Source organism: Ambystoma mexicanum, chromosome 14 (assembly GCF_040938575.1).
Source record: "Ambystoma mexicanum isolate Mex_15411 chromosome 14, UKY_AmexF1_1, whole genome shotgun sequence".
Taxonomy (NCBI): domain Eukaryota; kingdom Metazoa; phylum Chordata; class Amphibia; order Caudata; family Ambystomatidae; genus Ambystoma; species Ambystoma mexicanum.
In genome coordinates this window covers 619,125,336-619,149,158 of record NC_090940.1, presented here as the reverse complement: position 1 = coordinate 619,149,158, position 23,823 = coordinate 619,125,336, and the positions used below count along the sequence as shown (strand labels likewise).

The 23,823-nt window shown below is 53.0% G+C and overlaps 1 protein-coding gene across 1 annotated transcript; it reads left to right on the top strand.

Annotated features, from left to right (window-relative positions):
• The first annotated feature begins 15,897 nt into the window (after positions 1 to 15,897).
• LOC138527055 (putative nuclease HARBI1) lies at positions 15,898 to 21,746 on the top strand. Its single transcript, XM_069638062.1, has 2 exons — positions 15,898 to 19,768; positions 21,254 to 21,746. Exons 1-2 carry the CDS (start codon positions 18,994 to 18,996, stop codon positions 21,649 to 21,651), a joined length of 1,173 nt encoding a protein of 390 aa, XP_069494163.1. The 5' UTR covers positions 15,898 to 18,993; the 3' UTR covers positions 21,652 to 21,746.
• The last annotated feature ends 2,077 nt before the right edge of the window (positions 21,747 to 23,823 follow it).

Genomic DNA, 23,823 nt, shown 5'->3' with positions numbered 1-23,823 from the left:
ATGAATGGCCAGGCTGTTCTCCGGCTCTATACAGGACCCACCACCATGCCTGGTGTTGGGGTCTACACAGGAATGAAAGGCCAGCCTGGCCTCGGGCTCTACATTGGGCACACTGCCTTGCCTGGTTTTAGGGACTATCCAGGAATGAATGGCCAGCCTGGCCTCCAGCTCTGTATGGGACTCACCTCCTTGCCTGGTTTTAGGATCTACACAGGAATGAATGGCCAGACTGGCCTCTGGCTCTGTATGGGACCAACTGCCTTGCTTGGTGTTAGGGTCTCCACAGGAATCAATGGCCAGCCTGGTCTCCGGCTCTATACAGGACCCACCACCATGCCTGGTGTTGGGGTCTTCACAGGAATTAATGGCCAACCTGGCCTCCAGCTCTGTATGGAACCCACTGCCTTGCCTGGTGTTCGTGTCTACACAGGAATGAATGGCCAGCCTGGTATCCGGCTCTGTATGGAACCTACTGCCTTGCCTGGATTTAGGGCCTACACAGGAATTAATGGCCAGCCTGATCTGCAGCTCTGTATGGGACCCACTGCCTTGCCTGGAGTTAGGGTCTACACAGGAATTAATGGCCAGCCGGGCCTCCGGCTCCATATGGAACCCACTGCCCATACGCGACCTACTACCCTGCCTGGAGTTAGGGTCTACACAGGAATGAATGGCCAGCCGGGCCTCCGGCTCTTTATGGAACCCACTGCCTTGCCTGGAGTTAGGGTCTACACAGGAATAAATGGCATTCCTGGTCTCTGGCTCTGTATAGGACCTGCTGCCTTGCCTGGTCTTAGGGCCTACACAGGAATGAATGGCCAGCCTGGCCTCTGGGTCTGCATAGGACCCACTGCCTTGCCTGGGGATTAGGGTCTACACATGAATGAATGGCCAGGCTGGTCTGCGGCTCTATACAGGACCCACCACCATGCCTGGTGTTAAGGTCTACACAGGAATTAATGACCAGCCTGGTCTCCAGCTCGGTTTAGGACCTGCTGCCTTGCCTGGTGTTAGGGTCTACACAGGAATGAATGGCCAGCCTGGTCACTGGCTCTGTATGGGACCCACTGCCTTGCCTGGTGTTTGTTCTACACAGGAATAAATGGCCTGCCTGCCGCTCTGTATAGGACCTGCTGCCCTGCCTGGTGTTAGGGTCTACACAGGAATGAATGGTCAGCCTGGCCTCCGGCTCTGAATAGGAACTGCTGCCCTGCCTGGTGTTAGGGTCTACACCGGAATGAATGGCCAGCCTAGCCTCTGGCTCTGTATAGGACCTACTGCCTTGCCTGGTGTTAGGGTCTACACAGGAATTAATGACCAGCTGGGCCTCCAGCTCTGTATGAGACCCACTGTCTTGCGTGGAGTTAGGGTCTGCACAAGAATTAATGGCCAGCCTGGTCTCTGACTCTGTATCGGACCCACTACCTTGTCTGGTGTTTGGATCTAGACAGGAATGAATGGCCTGCCTGTCTACGGCTCTGTATGGGACCCACTGCCTTGCCTGGAGTTAGGGTCTACACAGGAATGAATGGGCAGCCTGGTCTCCCGCTCTGTATGGGACCCACTGCCTTGCCTGGTATTGGGTCTACACCGGAATGAATGGCCTGCCTGCCTGGTCTTCAGCTCGGTTTAGGACCTGCTGCCTTGCCTGGTGTTAGGTTCTACACAGGAATTAATGGCCAGCTTAGTCTCCGGATCTGTATAGGGCCCACTGCCTTGCCTGGTGTTAGGGTCTACACAGGAATGAATGGCCAGCCTGGTCACTGGCTCTGTATGGGACCCACTGCCTTGCCTGGTGTTTGTTCTACACAGGAATAAATGGCCTGCCTGCCGCTCTGTATAGGACCTGCTGCCCTGCCTGGTGTTAGGGTCTACACAGGAATGAATGGTCAGCCTGGCCTCCAGCTCTGTATAGGAACTGCTGCCCTGCCTGGTGTAAGGGTCTACACAGGAATGAATGGCCAGCCTGGCCTCTGGCTCTGTATAGGACCTACTGCCTTGCCTGGTGTTAGGGTTGAAACAGGAACGAATGGCCAGGCTGGTCTCCAGCTCTACACAGGACCCACCACCATGCATGGAGTTAGGGTCTACACAGGAATGAATGTCCAGCCGGGTCTCTGGCTCTTTATGGGACCCACTGTCTTGCATGGGGTTAGGGTCTACACAGGAATAAATAGCCAGCCTGTGCTGCAGCTCTGTATGGGACCCACTGCCTTGTCTGGTGTGAAGGGTCTACACAGGAAGGAATGGCCAGCCTGTACTCTGGCTCTGTATGGGACCCACTGCCTTGCCTAGAGTTAGGTTCTACACAGAAATTAATGTGCCATGCTGCCGGCTCGCAGATGCCACTGGCGGCTGTGGAACGCTTGGCGCTGGCGGCGCCATTAAGTTGTTCCGTTCTCCCTCTTTCGCTTCCTGGTTAGCGTTCTAGTCTTTTTGTTTTGGGCCCTTCTTTGTTTCCGTATTTAACCATGCCCCTTTTTCAGGCTCGGCGCGTTGCAACTTTGCTTTTGCTCCGCTGCTGTGTTTTTTCGCTTGCCCTGTGCTTTGCCCCTTTTCAAGGGCCATCGTTCTTTTGCTCCTCCCTCTTCGTTTCCCCTTTGTTCCGGTTCATTCCGTTACTCACCTGTGCCTTCCCTGCTTTCCTTGTGTCCCTCTTTTCCTCTGTTATTTTTCCTCGCCCTCCTAGTCTTCTGTTTTGCCTTTCTTTCTCGCCACTGCCCGTCTTCCTGTCCGCCCCCTTTGTGCTGTTTTTTCCTGTTTTCCCCTGCTCTTCTGTCTTTGTTTACTTTTTATCTTCCGTTATCCCTGCATCCTCGGATCAACGGTTCCCTATCTGCCAAGGACTCCCTTCTGCTACGGAGCCACTGGACCCTCATGCTCAGGACTACCAATCCACGGTGTTCCGTATCACCTTTCTACCTTATGCCAAGATTATCCTGTACAACCATCCACCCGCTACAGCGTCAAAGGCTCAGAGAGGTTTTTTTAAGCGGTTGCTTTTTTCCTCTCCATCTGCTTCCCTGCATCACAGGGTATCAGTGTGGCTTCTTACCGCGGAAGACCGTACCTCTTCACGAGAAAAAAGATGCCAAAGAAGAAGGTACACAAGCACGAGACCTCATCAGAGGAGACAGGTGAGGAGGATGGGGAGGTGGACACGGATATCACAGAAGTACAGCCTCCCATTGCTGAGCGTGATGTAATGGCCAGAATCATCTCAGGCTTTGTATGGGACCCACTGCCTTGCCTGGTGTTTGGGTCTACACAGGAATGAATGTCCTGCCTGCCTGGTCTCCGGCTCTGTTTAGGACCCACTGCCTTACCTGGTGTTAGGGTCTACACAGGAATTAATGGCCAGCCTGGTCTCCGGCTCTGTATGGGACCTACTGCCTTGCCTGGAGTTAGGGTCTACACAGGAATGAATGGCCAGCCAGGCCTCTGGCTCTTTATGGGACCCACTGCCCTGCCTGGAGTTAGGGTCTACACAGGATTAAATGGCCTTTCTGGTCTCCGGCTCTGTATAGGACCCACTGTCTTGTCTGGATTTAGGGTCTACAGAGGAATGAATGGCCAGCCTGGCTTCCGGGTCTGTATAGGACCCACTGCCTTGCCTTGGGGTTAGGGTCTACACAGGAATTAATGGCCAGGCTGGTCTCCGGCTCTATACAGGACCCACCACCATGCCTGTTGTTAGGGTCTACACAGGAATTAATGGCCAGCCGGGCATCCAGCTCTGTATGGGACCCACTGCCTTGCCTGGTGTTTGTTCTACACAGGAATAAATGGCCTGCCTGCCGCTCTGTATAGGACCTGCTGCCCTGCCTGGTGTTAGGGTCTACACAGGAATGAATGGTCAGCCTGGCCTCCGGCTCTGAATAGGAACTGCTGCCCTGCCTGGTGTTAGGGTCTACACCGGAATGAATGGCCAGCCTAGCCTCTGGCTCTGTATAGGACCTACTGCCTTGCCTGGTGTTAGGGTCTACACAGGAATTAATGACCAGCTGGGCCTCCAGCTCTGTATGAGACCCACTGTCTTGCGTGGAGTTAGGGTCTACACAAGAATTAATGGCCAGCCTGGTCTCTGACTCTGTATCGGACCCACTACCTTGTCTGGTGTTTGGATCTAGACAGGAATGAATGGCCTGCCTGGCCTCCAGCTCTGTATGGGATCCACTGCCTTGCCTGGTGTTAGGGTCTAAACAGGAATGAATGGCCAGCCTGGTCACTGGCTCTATATGGCACCCACTGCCTTGCCTGAAGTTAGGATCTATACAGGAATTAATGGCCAGCCGGCCTCCGGCTCTGTATGGGACCCACTGCCTTGCCTGGTGTTTGGATCTACACAGGAATGAATGGCCTGCCTGTCTCCGGCTCTGTATAGGACCCACTGCCTTGTCTGGGGTTAAGGTCTACTCAGGTATTAATGGCCAGCCTAGTCTCCGCCTCTGTATGGGACCCACTGCTTTGCTTGGTGTTAGGGTCTACACAGGAATTAATGGCCAGTCTGGTCTCCGGCTCTATATGGGACCTACTGCCTTTCGTGGAGTTAGGGTCTACACAGGAATGAATGGTAATCCAGGCCTCTGGCTCTTTAAGGGACCCACTGCCTTGCCTGGAGTTAGGGTCTACACAGGAATAAATGGCCTTTCTCGTCTCCGGCTCTGTATAGGACCTGCTGCCTAGCCTGGTGTTAGGGTCTATAGAGGAATGAATGGCCAGCCTGGCCTCCGGGTCTGTACATGACCCACTGCCTTGCCTATGGGTTAGGGTCTACACAGGAATGAATGGCCAGGCTGGTCTCCGGCTCTATACAGGACCCACCACCATGCCTGGTGTTAGGGTCTACACAGGAATTAATGGCCAGCCGGGATTCCAGCTTGGTATGGGACCCACTGTCTTTCCTGGAGTTAAGGTCTACACAGGAATGAATGGCCAGCCTGGCCTCCAGCTCAGTATGCCACCTACTGCCTTGCCTGGTGTTAGGGTCTGCATAGGAATTAATGGCCAGCCTGGTCTCCATCTCTGTATGGGACCCACTGCCTTGCCTGGAGTTAGGGTCTACACAGGAATGAATGGCCAGAGGGCCTCCAGCTCTGTATGGGAACCACTGTCTTGCCTGGATTTAGGGTCTACTCTGGAATGAATAACCAGCCTGGTCCCTGGGTCTGTATAGGACCCACTGCCTTGCCTGGGGGTTAGGGTCTACACAGGAATGAATGGCCAGGCTGTTCTCCGGCTCTATACAGGACCCACCACCATGCCTGGTGTTAGGGTCTACACAGGAATTAATGGCCAGGCAGGCCTCCAGCTCTGTATGGGACCCACTGTCTTGCCTGGATTTAGGGTTTACACAGGAATGCATGGCCAGCCTGGTCTCGGGCTCTGTATGGGACCCACTGCCTTGCCTGGTGTTGGGGTCTACACAGGAATGAAAGGCCAGCCTGGCCTCGGGCTCTACATTGGGCCCACTGCCTTGCCTGGTTTTAGGGACTATCCAGGAATGAATGGCCAGCCTGGCCTCCAGCTCTGTATGGGACTCACCTCCTTGCCTGGTTTTAGGATCTACACAGGAATGAATGGCCAGACTGGCCTCTGGCTCTGTATGGGACCAACTGCCTTGCTTGGTGTTAGGGTCTCCACAGGAATCAATGGCCAGCCTGGTCTCCGGCTCTATACAGGACCCACCACCATGCCTGGTGTTGGGGTCTTCACAGGAATTAATGGCCAACCTGGCCTCCAGCTCTGTATGGAACCCACTGCCTTGCCTGGTGTTCGTGTCTACACAGGAATGAATGGCCAGCCTGGTATCCGGCTCTGTATGGAACCTACTGCCTTGCCTGGATTTAGGGCCTACACAGGAATTAATGGCCAGCCTGATCTGCAGCTCTGTATGGGACCCACTGCCTTGCCTGGAGTTAGGGTCTACACAGGAATTAATGGCCAGCCGGGCCTCCGGCTCCATATGGAACCCACTGCCCATACGCGACCTACTACCCTGCCTGGAGTTAGGGTCTACACAGGAATTAATGGCCAGCCGGGCCTCCGGCTCTTTATGGAACCCACTGCCTTGCCTGTAGTTAGGGTCTACACAGGAATAAATGGCATTCCTGGTCTCTGGCTCTGTATAGGACCTGCTGCCTTGCCTGGTCTTAGGGCCTAAACAGGAATGAATGGCCAGCCTGGCCTCTGGGTCTGCATAGGACCCACTGCCTTGCCTGGGGATTAGGGTCTACACATGAATGAATGGCCAGGCTGGTCTGCGGCTCTATACAGGACCCACCACCATGCCTGGTGTTAGGGTCTACACAGGAATTAATGACCAGCCTGGTCTCCAGCTCGGTTTAGGACCTGCTGCCTTGCCTGGTGTTAGGGTCTACACAGGAATGAATGGCCAGCCTGGTCACTGGCTCTGTATGGGACCCACTGCCTTGCCTGGTGTTTGTTCTACACAGGAATAAATGGCCTGCCTGCCGCTCTGTATAGGACCTGCTGCCCTGCCTGGTGTTAGGGTCTACACAGGAATGAATGGTCAGCCTGGCCTCCGGCTCTGAATAGGAACTGCTGCCCTGCCTGGTGTTAGGGTCTACACCGGAATGAATGGCCAGCCTAGCCTCTGGCTCTGTATAGGACCTACTGCCTTGCCTGGTGTTAGGGTCTACACAGGAATTAATGACCAGCTGGGCCTCCAGCTCTGTATGACACCCACTGTCTTGCGTGGAGTTAGGGTCTACACAAGAATTAATGGCCAGCCTGGTCTCTGACTCTGTATCGGACCCACTACCTTGTCTGGTGTTTGGATCTAGACAGGAATGAATGGCCTGCCTGTCTACGGCTCTGTATGGGACCCACTGCCTTGCCTGGAGTTAGGGTCTACACAGGAATGAATGGGCAGCCTGGTCTCCCGCTCTGTATGGGACCCACTGCCTTGCCTGGTATCGGGTCTACACCGGAATGAATGGCCTGCCTGCCTGGTCTTCAGCTCGGTTTAGGACCTGCTGCCTTGCCTGGTGTTAGGTTCTACACAGGAATTAATGGCCAGCTTAGTCTCCGGATCTGTATAGGGCCCACTGCCTTGCCTGGTGTTAGGGTCTACACAGGAATGAATGGCCAGCCTGGTCACTGGCTCTGTATGGGACCCACTGCCTTGCCTGGTGTTTGTTCTACACAGGAATAAATGGCCTGCCTGCCGCTCTGTATAGGACCTGCTGCCCTGCCTGGTGTTAGGGTCTACACAGGAATGAATGGTCAGCCTGGCCTCCAGCTCTGTATAGGAACTGCTGCCCTGCCTGGTGTAAGGGTCTACACAGGAATGAATGGCCAGCCTGGCCTCTGGCTCTGTATAGGACCTACTGCCTTGCCTGATGTTAGGGTCGAAACAGGAACGAATGGCCAGGCTGGTCTCCAGCTCTACACAGGACCCACCACCATGCATGGAGTTAGGGTCTACACAGGAATGAATGTCCAGCCGGGTCTCTGGCTCTTTATGGGACCCACTGTCTTGCATGGGGTTAGGGTCTACACAGGAATAAATAGCCAGCCTGTGCTGCAGCTCTGTATGGGACCCACTGCCTTGTCTGGTGTGAAGGGTCTACACAGGAAGGAATGGCCAGCCTGTACTCTGGCTCTGTATGGGACCCACTGCCTTGCCTAGAGTTAGGTTCTACACAGAAATTAATGTGCCATGCTGCCGGCTCGCAGATGCCACTGGCGGCTGTGGAACGCTTGGCGCTGGCGGCGCCATTAAGTTGTTCCGTTCTCCCTCTTTCGCTTCCTGGTTAGCGTTCTAGTCTTTTTGTTTTGGGCCCTTCTTTGTTTCCGTATTTAACCATGCCCCTTTTTCAGGCTCGGCGCGTTGCAACTTTGCTTTTGCTCCGCTGCTGTGTTTTTTCGCTTGCCCTGTGCTTTGCCCCTTTTCAAGGGCCATCGTTCTTTTGCTCCTCCCTCTTCGTTTCCCCTTTGTTCCGGTTCATTCCGTTACTCACCTGTGCCTTCCCTGCTTTCCTTGTGTCCCTCTTTTCCTCCGTTATTTTTCCTCGCCCTCCTAGTCTTCTGTTTTGCCTTTCTTTCTCGCCACTGCCAGTCTTCCTGTCCGCCCCCTTTGTGCTGTTTTTTCCTGTTTTCCCCTGCTCTTCTGTCTTTGTTTACTTTTTATCTTCCGTTATCCCTGCATCCTCGGATCAACGGTTCCCTATCTGCCAAGGACTCCCTTCTGCTACGGAGCCACTGGAACCTCATGCTCAGGACTACCAATCCACGGTGTTCCGTATCACCTTTCTACCTTATGCCAAGATTATCCTGTACAACCATCCACCCGCTACAGCGTCAAAGGCTCAGAGAGGTTTTTTTAAGCGGTTGCTTTTTTCCTCTCCATCTGCTTCCCTGCATCACAGGGTATCAGTGTGGCTTCTTACCGCGGAAGACCGTACCTCTTCACGAGAAAAAAGATGCCAAAGAAGAAGGTACACAAGCACGAGACCTCATCAGAGGAGACAGGTGAGGAGGATGGGGAGGTGGACACGGATATCACAGAAGTACAGCCTCCCATTGCTGAGCGTGATGTAATGGCCAGAATCATCTCAGGCTTTGTATGGGACCCACTGCCTTGCCTGGTGTTTGGGTCTACACAGGAATAAATGTCCTGCCTGCCTGGTCTCCGGCTCTGTTTAGGACCCACTGCCTTACCTGGTGTTAGGGTCTACACAGGAATTAATGGCCAGCCTGGCCTTTGGCTCTGTATGGGACCTACTGCCTTGCCTGGAGTTAGGGTCTACACAGGAATGAATGGCCAGCCAGGCCTCTGGCTCTTTATGGGACCCACTGCCCTGCCTGGAGTTAGGGTCTACACAGGATTAAATGGCCTTTCTGGTCTCCGGCTCTGTATAGGACCCACTGTCTTGTCTGGATTTAGGGTCTACAGAGGAATGAATGGCCAGCCTGGCTTCCGGGTCTGTATAGGACCCACTGCCTTGCCTTGGGGTTAGGGTCTACACAGGAATTAATGGCCAGCCTGGTCTCCGGCTCTATACAGGACCCACCACCATGCCTTGTGTTAGGGTCTACACAGGAATTAATGGCCAGCCAGGCCTCCAGCTCTGTATGGGACCCACTGCCTTGCCTGGAGTTAAGGTCTACACAGGAATGAATGGCCAGCATGGTCTCCGGCTCTGTATGGTACCCACTGCTTTTCATGGTGTTCGTGTCTACACAGGAATGAATGGGCCACCTGGTCTCCGGCTCTGTATAGGACCCACTGCTTTGCCTGGGGGTTAGAGTCTACACAGGAATGAATGGCCAGGCTGGTCTCCGGCTCTATACAGGACCCACCACCATGCCTGTTGTTAGGGTCTACACAGGAATTAATGGCCAGCCGGGCATCCAGCTCTGTATGGGACCCACTGTCTTGCCTGGATTTAGGGTCTACACTGGAATGAATGGCTCATCTGGTCTCTGGCTCTGCATAGGACCCGCTGCCTTGCCTGGTGTTAGGGTCTATGCAGGAATTAATGGCCAGGCTGGCCTCGGGCTCTACATTGGGCCTAGTGCCTTACCTGGAGTTAGGGTCTACACAGGAATGAATGGCCAGCCTGGTCTCTGGCTCTGTATGGGACCCACTGCCTTGCCTGGTTTTAGGGTCTACACAGGAATGAATTGCCAGCCTGGTCTCTGGCTCTGTATGGGACCCACTGCCTTGCCTGGTGTTCGGGTCTACTCAGGAATGAATGGTCTGCCTGCTTGGTCTTCAGCTCGGTTTAGGACCTGCTGCCTTGCCTGGTGTTAGGTTCTACATAGGAATTAATGGCCAGCCTGGTCTGTATGGGACCCACTCCCTTGCCTGGAGTTAGGGTCTATACAGGAATTAATGGCCAGCCTGGTTTGTATGGGACCCACTCCCTTGCCTGGAGTTAGGGTCTATACAGGAATTAATGGCCAGCCTGGTTTGTACGGGACCCACTTCCTTGCCTGGAATTAGGGTCTATACAGGCATTAATGGCCAGCCTGGTTTGTATGGGACCCACTCCCTTGCCTGGAGTTAGGGTCTATACAGGAATTAATGGCTAGCCTGGTCTCTGGCTCTGTATGGGAGGGGACCCACTGCACTGCCTGGAGTTAGGGTCTGACCAGTTAGCCTTGTATCAGGGCCTACATAGGAATGAGCACCTAGCATGAAAGGGTCTTTAAATAAAGCTGTACCCCCACTCTGATGACAGGGTCTACATATGACTGACTGCATAGCCTGGTGTCACGGCCATTGTAGGGCTGCTAACGCAGACTGATATCAGAGTCTACATAAGGCGGCCCGTCCAGGGTGATAACAGGGTCTAGCTACAGAGGTCTGACCACGCAGCCTGATAACAGGGTCTAGCTACAGAGGTCTGACCACGCAGCCTGATAACAGGGTCTAGTTACAGAGGTCTGACCACCCAGCCTGATAACAGGTTCTAGCTGCAGAGGTCTGACGGTCCAGCCTGATAAAAGGGTCTATGTACAGGGTTCTGACCACACAGCCTGATAACAGGATCTAGCTACAGAGGTTAGACCACCCAGCCTGATAACAGGGTTTAGGTACAGAGGTCTGACTGCCCAGCCTGATAACAGGGTCTAGCTACAGAGGTCTGACCACTCGGCCTGATAACAGGGTCTAGCTACAGAGGTCTGACCGCCCAGCCTGATAAAGGGGTCTAGGTACAGAGGTCTTACCCCCCAGCCTGATAACAGGGTCTAGCTACAGAGGTCTCACCACGCAGCCTGATAACAGGGTCTAGCTACAGAGGTCTGATGGCCCAGGCTGATAACAGGGTCTAGCTACAGAGGTCTCTACGACCCGGCCTGATAACAGGGTCTAGCTACAGAGGTCTGACCACCCAGCCTGATAAAAGGGTCTAGGTACAGAGGTCTGACGGTCCAGCCTGATAACAGGGTTTAGGTACAGAGGTCTGACCGCCCAGCCTGATAACAGGGTCTAGGTAGAGAGGTCTGACCACTCGGCCTGATAACAGGGTCTAGCTACAGAGGTCTGACCACCCACCCTGATAACAGGTTCTAGCTGCAGAGATATGACGGTCCAGCCTGATAAAAGGGTCTATGTACAGGGTTCTGACCACCCAGCCTGACAACAGGGTCTCGCTACAGAGTTCTGACCACCCAGCCGGATAACAGGGTGTAGCTACAGAGGTCTGACGGTCCAGCCTGATAACAGGGTCTAGCTACAGAGGTCTGACCGCCCATCCTGATAACAGGGTCTAGCTACAGAGGTCTCACCACGCATCCTGATTGCAGGGTCTAGCTACAGAGGTCTGACGGCCCAGCCTGATAACAGGGTCTAGCTACAGAGGTCTCTACAACCCGGCCTGATAACAGGGTCTAGCTACAGAGGTCTGACCACCCAGCCTGATAAAAGGGTCTAGGTACAGAGGTCTTAACCCGCAGCCTGATAACAGTGTCTAGCTACAGAGGTCTGACCACCCAGCCTGATAACAGGTTCTAGCTGCAAAGGTCTGACAGTCCAGCCTGATAACAGGGTTTAGGTACAGAGGTCTGACCGCCCAGCCTGATAACAGGGTCTAGGTACAGAGATCTGACCACTCGGTCTGATAACAGGGTCTAGCTACAGAGGTCTGACCACCCAGCTGGATAACAGGGTCTAGCTACAGAGGTTTGACGGTCCAGCCTGATAACAGGGTCTAGCTACAGAGGTCTGACCGCCCAGCCTGATAACAGGGTCTAGCTACAGAAGTCTGACCACCCAGTCTGGTCACAGGGTCTAGCTACAGAGGTCTGACCACCCAGTCTGGTCACAGGGTCTATGCGGGACTGTCCTCCAAGATTGATAAATTACCTCCCGGCATCACAGTCTACACAGGCGTGTTTGCACAGACTGATATCTGGGTCTACACGTGACTGACAGCCAAGCCTGGTATCAGGGTCTTGGCATGACTGACACTCAGCCTGGTGTCTGTATCTTCACATGACTAGCCAGCAAGCCTACTGTCAGGCTCTATATAGGGCTCACTGCAAAGATTGACTTCAGGGTCTACTGAGGACCGACCGTCCATCCGGCCTCCTGTCAGTACCTCCACAGGGCTGACTCCCCAGTCTCATATCAGAGTCCACACAAAGCTGTCGGTGTCTGTCCTGGTTCGTATGTGGGTCAAGACGGGACTGAACACCCAGACTATATCAGTGCATACACAAGACTGACAGCTTAGCCTGTCATTGGGGCGTGCATAGGACTCGCCGCCTAGCCTGGTATCGGGGCCAATATAAGGCTGTGCACCTGGGCTCATAACATGGTCTACACATGACGGATGAGCAGCTCAGACTGCAGTTAGGGACTGCACAAGACTGATCGTCTAGCCTTCATACTTGCCAACCCTACAGATTTAGGCAGTAGGCTACTGCTTTTGAGCAGTCCTACCGCCTACAGATTTGGGCGACAGATCCTTCTGCTTTTTCCAGTGGCAGGTAATGTATGTGACTCTAAGGCATGTTGCAGGCCAAAGCATGCGACACATGAATTAGTCTGTCTGGACAGTGGGTGGACTGGTAGGTGATTACTTTGATTAGGCTCAGACCAATCCACTGACCTGACAGCTTTGTGACTCTGCCATGCACTCTGGCCGGGACAACCCTTAGGTGAAGCACCAGTGAAGGCAAGTGGCAGAGCCTACCACCATCACAAAGCATCTGCCTATCAGACTGAGGGGGGCATCAGTCTCCATGTCATTCAGTGCTCAACTTGCACTGCAGGAATACATATGTACTGCCCGGGCAGCTGCTACAGAACAGTGGCAAACGTTGTCTCCCAGCTCTGCGTGATCACCTTCTGTGAAGTTAGGTACTTGAATTTGGTGTTAAGTTACCATTCAGAATTGTACATTTGTAACATTTGAACATCTTTGCATGTTGTGCTGTTTGATGGGTTGTGTTTTTTACAACGCTTCAATAGTGCCAACAATGTATGTTTAGTATTTTCCTGTGATGTCATTGTTATGTCAATTATTATTATTGAAACTTGAAAAATTCTACATCTTTTTAGTCACAGAATGTTGGCAAGTATGAGCCTGGTGTCAGGCCTACGCTGGGCCTAACTAAGCAGTTCCTACTGGGGGGGGGGGGGGGGGAGCTACAACAAGCCCTACTGTGTGTGAAGAGAGAAGGCAGACTGGTGCTCCGACTATAGACACGAAGTCATAAATGTGCCATGTGTCGATGAAGGACCCACGCAGTGGTCCAAAAAAAACAGAGCAGACCAGCCGGGGAGGACAGGCCCGGGATAGATGGAGCCCCTCCACTCCCTCTCACACTCCCTTTCCTCCCCCCGCGGCCCCCACTTCTGGTCTCTGCTAATGGCAATGTGTCTGTAATTGTAGCTATTTACTGTTCCCAGGGCTCAGCCCCTGTGTGCCCCCGTCGCCTCCCTCTGAGGAGCCCAGTGCCCCCTTCGGGGGACAGATGATTACTAATTGCCGTGTTTTGGCGGGAAGCTGGCTACTCCCTTTCTGGCAGAACTCTGCAGTTTTTAGTTACGCGATTTTATACCAAATGTGCTTTGAGCGGGAAGTTGGGGGCAAGCACAGTTGGGTATGGCCCATGGTAACAGCTGGTGGAGAGGTGAGGCACGCGGAGGCGAAGGAGGAGGGTGAGGTGGGGTTGCATGCCAGTATTCCTGCATTTTATTACCCCCACAAGGCCGCCCCTGACACCCAAAGACTGGACTCTGAAGAATCGCAGGGAAGTAATCGGCTCAAATGTCAGCGCTCGGGGGAGTGACCTCACAGGCCTGATGACATCACAACCAGTGCCGTCGCATGGCCTTTGACACCGATGGCATTGCAGGAAGAGATATCCTATGGCCAGTGCTCCTAGTGGCATCTCAAATGTGAAAATACAATGCTGAGGAGTTAATCAAACTTCTACTCAGCCCCCAAATGAGTACTAAACCAGCAATTATCCCACTCATAACGGTGAAAGGGGCACAGCGCAACAGGGCATGTTCTACACCCCCAGGAGGGAAATGAGATGAGCTAGGCACAGAAGCCACCCAAACAACAATAGTATGTGTCAGTGACGATGATGAGGTCCAACACAGATCCCTTCAGTGCGTGCATTAACCCACTGAGGCACAGACCCAGTTACAGTAAGCAGAGAAGAGAGAGACATAAGCGACTGTGAAAACAGAGGGACAGGGCACTGGTGAAAAAGGAGGTATTGAGTGGGGGTGAGATGCAGAGGGGAGGGTCTGGGGGGGAGGGGTGGTAAACAAAGTGAGGAAGGCCAAAGGATGGCAAATAGAGGGGCGGGGTCAACTGGTGTCGACTACAGAAGGGGTTGGGTGATTGTGAAAAGGAGGGGGGTTCAGGTGATGGGGGCTAGAGAAGGGGTATGGAGCGAAGCGGAGTAAATAGGGGGAGTCGAGGGAGTATTGAGCTCTGAGGACAGGGGGGCGAGTTATGGGACGGCAGAAACAGAGGGATTGCTGGTGAATAAGGGGGATCTGGTGATGGTGGGTAGAGAGTGGTGGTGAATAAAGGAGGGTTCGGAGTGATTGTAAAGAGTACAACAGGGTGATAGTAAATAGGGAGGGACTGAGTGCTCTAACGGCCCTTGAGTATCAAAGCACACTGGCTTGATGAGTGAGGAAAGCGGGGGTGATAGAAAGAAGGTGAACGGAAAGTGAAACGCGCTTTAATAATAATCATCATTTTAATTCTTATATAGCGCTACACACCCTTGTTTGTGTCTCAGAGCGCTGAGATAACAGAAGACATTATTATCCCACAGAGTGGTACTCAATTTATCGACCTCGGAAGGATGAAAGGCTGAGTTGACCCTCCCGGGATTCGAAACCTATCACAACAGCTTGCTTTGCTATCGGACCGACTGAAGTCCTGTTAAAAACAAGCATTGAGAATACCAACAGTTTGGGCTTATGTGTAGGCATGGGAAAGGCACTGCCCTAGTGATATTAACTGGTCGTCTATGGTACCAGCTGCAAAATGGTGCGAGTACCTGGGCATCTAGTAACAATGCCTAACACTTATACACAAGCCAAAACTGTTGGCTTTGCCAATGCTTGGTTTAACAGGACTTCAGTGAAGGACACGCATAGTAGTTAACAATTGAGTGGCTGGAGGCAGACCTAGTCAAGACATTTTTTATTACACCAGTAGAAGGTTTAGAGCTCCAATTAAGTTATTAGCTTTATTTATTTTGACATTTATATAGCGCACAGAACACTGGGGCATCTGGGCGCTTTAAGCTTAACGAGGTGGTTACAACGATTACAAGTGCATTGACGTCCAAGTACACACATTGGAAATGCCTGGCCTCATGTTGCAGGCGGCTACATCAGAGCACGCACTTACAATGGTAAAGTCTGGGTACATGAAATGGAGAAGCCTGGGCCCTCAGAAGACTGGCTTGAATAAACACTGGCAGACACTTTGCTGGCAACGTTTGATGGTAAGGCTTGATTAATGTGAGCTCAAGCGTTCTCATGAGGAGGTGATTGGGCGGGGAGGGGCAGTACTGGGTTGGTATGGTAATAGGGATTAGCATGGCCTTGGGCAGTCAACGGGTAGGCATATAAACCAAACAACACCTACAAGCTTTTTGTCTTGCCATGCCTCCCTCTCTGCACTCTCATGCACCAGTCTCGGCACATAAAATGCTACCCGTAGACCAAACTAAAAACGGCCATTCAGGTTTCCAAGATAACCACCGACTACCCAACTGACAAAGATATTGGAGTTCGTGACCCCTGAATAACCATCGTGGGGTTTGAGTAAGCACACCCCCCACCCGCAATGGTTAAGGGCGGGGTGCTCTTGAGGGGATCCTGGGAGGGCCCGCAGATGAGCTACTGGCGTCATCAGCTTGTGCCCTGGGGGATGGGAGGGGAGCGGGATGACCCTCCTCGCTTCCCGTTCCATGGCGCCGGCCTTTGGCTGCAGTGCACTGTACCCTGGCCAGCTGTGACTTGGAGTAACCCCGCGGCTGGTTCCTTTCCCGGCTGTGGGAAGAAGGCACCCCTCCACCTCTGCTCCGTGATGCCTGAGAGACATACCCCTGGGTTCCCACGGCGTGGGGGAGGGCGGCAGGGCCAGGCAGCTGCTCTCCACCTCAGTCAGCAGTCACTAACTATTGGAAAGACTAAGGGGGGTGGGGGCGCTGTGGAAAGCTAGTGAGGTGCACGGGGAACCCTCTGATGGGGTGGTGAGCGAAAGCTTAGCTCACTAGATGTTTTGCACTACAACTCCCATCAGCCCGAGCCAGAATAGTCAATGGCAAAGGACCATGGGAGATGGAGTGCACAACGTCTGTGAGCCAAAGGTGGCAGAATGCTACTATGGGTGAAATGATGCAGCCAGGAGAGGTGGTATGCAAGCGGGTTCAGTTTACAAGTGCCGTAGTGGTAAACCAAGGCGTAAGTGCGAAGCATGTGCGCCTTGCTTTCCCACTCCAGGACACAGCTTCAAGTGGGTCCGGGCAAATTAAGCCCTGGCAGTCTCAGAAAAGGTGCTTCAGCCCCCAGACACTCCTAGTCCCTAGAGGCCCAGGCCCCCACAGGCGGCCATTTCACCCAACAGAAAAGGGCTCTGCCGTCTTGGTGAAAATGCTGCGCGCGGATGTCAGCGCATCGCACTAAGGGCCTGACTCACAGAAGCGTTTTATGATGGCACAATGCCATTGGAAAACGCTCCGTTAAATCGGGCAAATCGAAATAAAAGACAGTGGCAGACTTTTTACTTTTGGACTCCCTGACAATTTCACTAGTTTCCTTTGAGGCGGGGAAAACCCTCGTAGCTTTAGGGACAGAGAGGCTTTTTTTTCCAACCCTCTTTTTATTAATACAAGGTTATATCCCAAAATATGCCACCATTGTGTCCGAACCTTACGCTAGACAAAAGCCCAAGCCCGTTGTTGGCATTGCCAATGCTTGTTTGGTTTGTGCCCGAGACCAGAACCTGCTCGACATCTGTGTATTTTAGGTGAGATGTTCTGCTAAATGACTTGCAGAAAGGGAGGTGCCTCTCCTGAATGCCCGGGGCCACTGGTGCAGAGCCGGGGCATAGCATCCTGCTTGTGGCTATAGAACATGGTTACTCATGATGTTGGGTTACTGTGCTGGAGAGCAGACTCTCATTGGTGCTATTTCCGTTCCCGTGATGGGGGTGTTATGGGGCAATGCTGCCATCTGGTGGCCTGCTTCTTAAACTTGTTCTCCTTCATAAATGATCTTCCTCTCGTCACCTGGGAGGTTCTGACTGTGCAGAAGTTGCCACAGCGCCGATACCCTCTAATGATGCTGCGGGCAACATTATGTATCACACCAAATCATTTGAGATGTCAAAAAGACAACCGTTCAGGGTATGAAGCTTGGAAAGTCAGGTCATCACTTCAGGTTAACAGGAAGAATGCTTGTCTACGCAGGGAATGCGTACAGAGGCGAAGACAGGGTAGGGCCTGAGTGGAAAAGGGCAGGGCCCCAGGGTGTTGCTAGGTTTGGAAAAGATCCGGGGCTAGGCTAATGTCGGGACGCGGGGCTAGCTAGCCTTTTGATTGTAGCCCCTGAGCTTCTATCTGGGGCTACAGCCAAAAGACCCAGGGCTATAGCCCCCTCGGCAACGCTGTGTGGGCATCTACAGACAATCCTGGCTACCCCTCTGCCTACGTGCCTTCTAAAATATCCCCACCAGGCAGTCAGGCTTTGTCTAACCCGAGAGACATCCATTACATAACATTGGCCAACTCAAAATACCCAGTGCTGGCTTTAGATGGAGTACAGGATTAAGGACGATAGCCTGGGCATCTTCCCAAAAATAAATAGGGATAAAGCAGCAGAATGCCTACTGAAGCTCGCTGCGGATTGCACTGCCACCCACTACACTAGATCTGGCAATGGAACCATCCGGTTTTTATATAGTGCTTTATGCTAAATGCCTCCTGCTTCTAGGTGCTGTAATAGCTGTTATTATTACACGAGTCAAGGTTACTCGAAGTATCGACTTCATATGAAGGGCTGAGTCTGCAGGGCTGCAATTTCAATATGTGCGTTTGCAGGTTGGTCCCATATCAAATGGGGGCACTTAAGCTACTGACCCAGGCATTACCCCAACAATGATTAGCTTTGAGGCAAAAGTCAGGCAAAATGAGCACAGGTGCAGATCTGGAGGTGATGGCCAAAAGGTTACACATTCATCTTTACCACTGGCAAATGCTCCGGGCAACCCTCAAAACAATCGTTTTTCAGCCTGCAGTGCCATTACAGAAGGAAAAGGCCATATGCAAATCAGGCTTGGTCCCAGCCCAATAGGAGCACTACAGTCAAAACTGCGAGGCCACATCCCTTCTGCACAAGACCACAATCAACCCCGGACATGCATAGTGGCCAGCTTGATCCACACCAATCTATAGGTGCTTATCCAGTCCTAATTTTTCCTTTGCATTCTGGGTTTTGTAGTCAGTATTATATTGGGAAAAGCAGAACTACAAGGCACAGAATACAAAGGAAAAAAACAGGACTGGATAAGCACCTACAGATTGGAATGGACCATGTTGGCATGTTTCAGACTCATGGGGCCTCATTACACGTTGTGCGTTAAGGGATTAACGTTACCGGTAATGGAATACCAGTATCTTTAAATCCCAACCCCAATTACGACCCGGGTTACTGCTGTTAGCGGCACCGCTAAGTACGGTGCCACTAATAGCGGCTAGTTTGCGGGCGCGCGACCCTTCATCCCGTAAATAACGGCATGTCGCTAATAGCACACCATCACAAGCCATGCGGGCAGGCAAATAGCGGCATGGTAAAGCCCCAAAAACCCCTTACCGGCATGGCGCTAATACCGGCATCGCAAACCACCCGTTAAGAGAACTGAGCAGTGTTCCCACTTGCCACAGGTGGACACAATCAGCACAGGTGGAGACTCTGGCAGCACAAAATGAGCACACCACACCCCTTCCCACACCCCTTGCCACACCAAGATGGTCCCAATACTAGCAGCATTACATGGGCTGGAGGACATGATTGCAGTGCAGCAGCAACAACAACAGGCAGCACAGAGGAGACGAAGGAGGAGGAGGAGGGCAAGACAGGCACAGCAAGCACCACCACGGCACCTAGTCATACCACAGAGGCAGCCACCAATCCCCAGGATCAGAGCCAGTCCATTTAACCTAACCCCTGAGCAGATACACACCCTGTACCGTCTGGACCGGGATACCATCACCAGCATCGTGGACATGATACACCACGACATTGTGAGCCTCATAGACATCAGAACTGCCATCCCCCCTCTACTGAAGGTGGTGACTGTGCTCCACTCCCTGGCCACAGGCACTTACCAGCATATGGTGGGGCAGATGCATGGCATCTCCCAACCAGTATTCTCACGCACGCTGAACCAGGTACTCGATGCCCTCCTGAAGCATGCAAGTGAACACATATCCCTGCCACGGACTGCCCAGGAGATCGCAAACACCAAAGTTGGCTTCTATTCACTGGCAGGCATCCCAATTTGCATCAGGGCCATCGACTGCACACATGTGGAATTGGTGGTCCCACATCACAATGAAGCAGTCTACCGAAACAGAAAGCAATTCCACTCCATCAATGTCCAAATGGTATTTGACGCAATCAAGATAATTACACATTGCTGTGCCCGATTTCCCGGATCAACCCATGATTCAATGGTCCTGCGGAACTCAACCATCCCACGCTACATGGAGCGACAAACCGGACAACGTTTGTGGCTACTTGGTGAGTAGCAGGGCAAGCACATGGCAGTGTGATGGGGGTGGGAGAGATACATACTCCAACTGGGTGTGATTGGGGGGGAGATACATACTCCAACTAGGTGTGATTGGGGGGGATACATACTCCAACTGGGTGTGATTGGGGGGGGAGAGATACACACTCCAACTGGGTGTGATTGGGGGGAGAGATACATACTTCAACTGGGTGTGATTGGGGGGGATACATACTCCAACTGGGTGTGATTGGGGGGGATACATACTCCAACTGGGTGTGATGGGGGAGAGATACATACTCCAACTGGGTGTGATTGGGGGGGATACATACTCCAACTGCATGTGATGGGGGGGAGAGATACATACTCCAACTGGGTGTGATTGGGGGGAGAGATACATACTCCAACTGGATGTGATGGGGGGAGAGATACATACTCCAACTGGGTGTGATTGGGGGGAGAGATACATACTCCAACTGGGTGTGATTGGGGGGGAGATACATACTCCAACTGGGTGTGATTGGGGGGAGAGATACATACTCCAACTGGGTGTGATTGGGGGGGAGAAACATACTCCAACTGGGTGTGATTGGGGGGGAGATACATACTCCAACTGGGTGTGATTGGGGGGAGAGATACATACTCCAACTGGGTGTGATTGGGGGGGATACATACTCCAACTGGGTGTGATTGGGGGGGAGATACATACTCCAACTGGGTGTGATTGGGGGGGATACATACTCCAACTGGGTGTGATTGGGGGGGAGATACATACTCCAACTGGGTGTGATGGGGAGGGGGGAGATACATACTCCAACTGGGTGTGATGGGGGGGGAGATACATACTCCAACTAGGTGTAGACAGCCGTCCGTAGGACAAATGGACATACAGATGTACGGCAATGTCCATCGGGGAAGGCCACAATGTACTTGAGAAGAGCCCACATGCAATTTGAAGCTGCACAACATTGAGAACAATCCAGGTTTCCAAATATCACACATCCATCCACATCCACATTGCACATCATGCCACACCACATAATACACAAATCAGCAACATGGCGTCAAGATAGTTATACAGAATTAGCGCAGCACAACATCAATATAGCAATGTGCCCTTGAATGCATGCAAAGGGATCACCCCTAGCCATAGCATTGAACCACGCACCTATAGCACCACTGAAGTGATGCTTCACAGCATGGCAACATCGATGTCGGAATGGCAGTACACTAGCAGTGTGGTACCAATTTTGCCTGGGCCCAGGGACACCTAAGACCTAGCCTCACCCAAGACATGTCAATTACTGTCGGAGGCATGAATCGGGCATGTCCACTTGCAGGGTCGAGCTCACCATTGCACATTGCAGTCACACAGATCGTCTGCATGCATGCTGGTAATCGTGGATTTCAATCACAATGCAAAGTTGATTTGTGTGATATGTACAGGCCGCTCTTGAGGTGAACAGTAACAGGTCCCCATTCTTCCCCCCATACAGGTGATGCCGGCTATCCCCTGAAGAGGTGGCTCCTTACCTCTGTACGGAACCCACAGAACAGGCACGAAGAGGACTACAATCGTGCACATACCCGTACCCGCGTCGTGATTGAGCAGACTTTTGGCCTTTTGAAGACACGGTTCAGGTGCATAAGCAGGTCGGGTGGGGCTCTCCTGTACGGCCATGAGAAGGTGGCCAAGATCACCATGGCATGTGTCATGCTGCACAATATGTGTATCAGACGGAATGGGCCACTGCCCCTTGACCTTGAAATGCAACCACCTGATGAGGATGATGATGGTGATGAGGACGGAGGTGACGGGGATGGTGGTCATGCAAGAGGCGATGCCCAGGAGGGACGCGATGTGCGCCAGCATCTGATCAACAAAATATTCTGAGACACAATTTAACTCTGTAGGATGGACATGGGTATTAGTGCACTGGTGTCTGTTGTGAAGCGCTAAATGGACCCTGTCATCAATACAATACACATACACAATGACGAAGTCCAAGCCTGTGTTTTGACTAGTCACCAGTGTATTAATGTATAATGAGATGATAAAGTGCATGGCCCCAACTATCCCACCATCCTTTCCCACACCCCTCCCCCCACAACACTCCCGAAAAACCCTTTCCCCCCTCCCCCCACAACGCTCCCGAAACACCCTTTCCCCCTCCCCCCACAACACTCCCGAAACACCCTTCCCCCCCTCCTCCCACAACAACCCCATGTGCGCCTTGCACAATGTTGGTGTCCTGCTGCACACGTGCCAGCTAGACCCTACTGTCCCTAATTGCCATTGCCACCACCACCATTTGGAGGTTGGGATGATGTGCGCCGAGTGGTGCGCATGGAGCGGCGGAGGGGGCTTGTCTGCCTGGAACTCGCTGATGATGAGGAGGCTGTCTGTCCCTGTGGTGGTGGTGGGAATTGGCGGTCTATCACGTCCGCTATACGCGTGAGGACCTGCCTCAGTTGGCCAATCTCAACGCACAGCCTGTTTGTACAGGCTTCCATCACCTCCCTCGAGTGCCTAGCAGTCTCCGTGATGCCCCCCCTGAGACGGGCAGCCTATTCCACATGCTGTCCAACCAGCACAGTAATGTCCTCCTGGCGCTGCCTGATGGTGGCCAGGTCATGGCCACTGTGGCCAGCTCGTGGTGTGGCTGCTGCGCCTACATCTACGTCCCGGTCATCAGGTGAGGCCACCGGTGGGCTCCAGCTCCCTCCCGTGTTTTCCTCGCCAGACTGGCCATGGACACAGGATCCTGGTGTTGGCCGCGGAGTTGCTTCTGGGCTTCCTGGGGGGTTGAGGTGTGCATTTGCATGCTGAAATCCATAGGGTGCTACACATCTGACAGCGGCGCTGTGGCAGCTGCCTCACCAGTGGAACTTGTGGCAGCGGAGTGTGGCCCCTCCGTGAGTGTGATCTGTGGTGGGGGGGTTCACGACAGTGGGTGTGGCAATTGTTGCTGGTGTGGACTTCGGTATTGGCACAGTGGCACTCTTGAGATGTTTGCCCCTGCAGGGGCTACCTCCTCCCTGTGCCACTTGCTGTGGTGGGGGTGTCCCCTGTCTCCGGTGCCCCGGGTTTTTCTTTGCAGGGGGGGCCTGAGTCGCAGTGGAAGGTTCTTCGCTGTCTGTATGTGAGCCTGTGTGGGACAAAAAGGGGGATGGAATTGGTGATGGTTCAATGTGCTTCATGCAGATTCTATTCATCATGCTGTTCTGTGCATTGGGACTTCATTGGTGGGAATTCAGGTGATGGGGCTGTTGAGTGGGTCTTCCATGCATGGGTCTGTGTGGCACTTGTCTGTGGTGATGCGTGCATGTGTGTGTGTTGGGGTGTGACACTCACATGGGCAGGGTTGTGTGCATGTATGAATGTGGCCGCATCCATGAGGTGAATGTGGCCTCACATTTGGGGGGGTCCCTCAACATTCACAGTGCATTGTTTCATGTGTACACTTACCTCCATCTGATGTAGTGGCCACACCATGCTCCATGCTCCCGACTCCCTCGATTGATTTGACACCAATCGTGCTGGCGCAGCTCTCCTCCCACTCCTTTAATTTAAAGTTGCGGTTCGCAGACAGTATGCTGCGGACCCGGAGGCAGAGATCGTCCCACCGCTTCCTGCACTCCCGGACGGTGCGGGTGGTGGTGCCCACCGCACTCACTTTCAGGGCGACCTCTGCCCAGATGGCCTTTTTCCGGATCAGGATCTCCCGCCGCATGTCGTTGGCAAATACCACTTCAGAGTTTGCTGCTAGTGTCTCACTCAGCATAATGAGTTCCTCGTTGGTAAACTTCTCTTTACGCTGGCGGTCAGTGGTTTTTGTTATGGCCTTTGGTATGGCGAGGGGATCCTCGTGGCTCTGTGATGGCACAGTTCTCGAAACAGGTCCAGGGGGCGGAGGATGGCACTGGATTGTGTTTTTAAAGATGGCCACCGTGCTCTTTCCAGTTCCTGTGCGATGACGCTATTTCCGGGTCCGCTGTTTAACGGTGACTGCTAATAGCGGTGACCGCTATTTGCATGCTTCTGGAGGTCAGAAGTGCTATCAGC

Excerpts from the sequence above, each read along its gene's own strand:
- LOC138527055 (XM_069638062.1), top strand. The coding sequence starts at position 18,994 with ATGGTCCCAATACTAGCAGCATTACATGGGCTGGAGGACATGATTGCA. Across the intron at positions 19,769-21,253 it reads ACAACGTTTGTGGCTACTTG|GTGATGCCGGCTATCCCCTG; the intron begins GTGAGTAGCAGG and ends CCCCCCATACAG.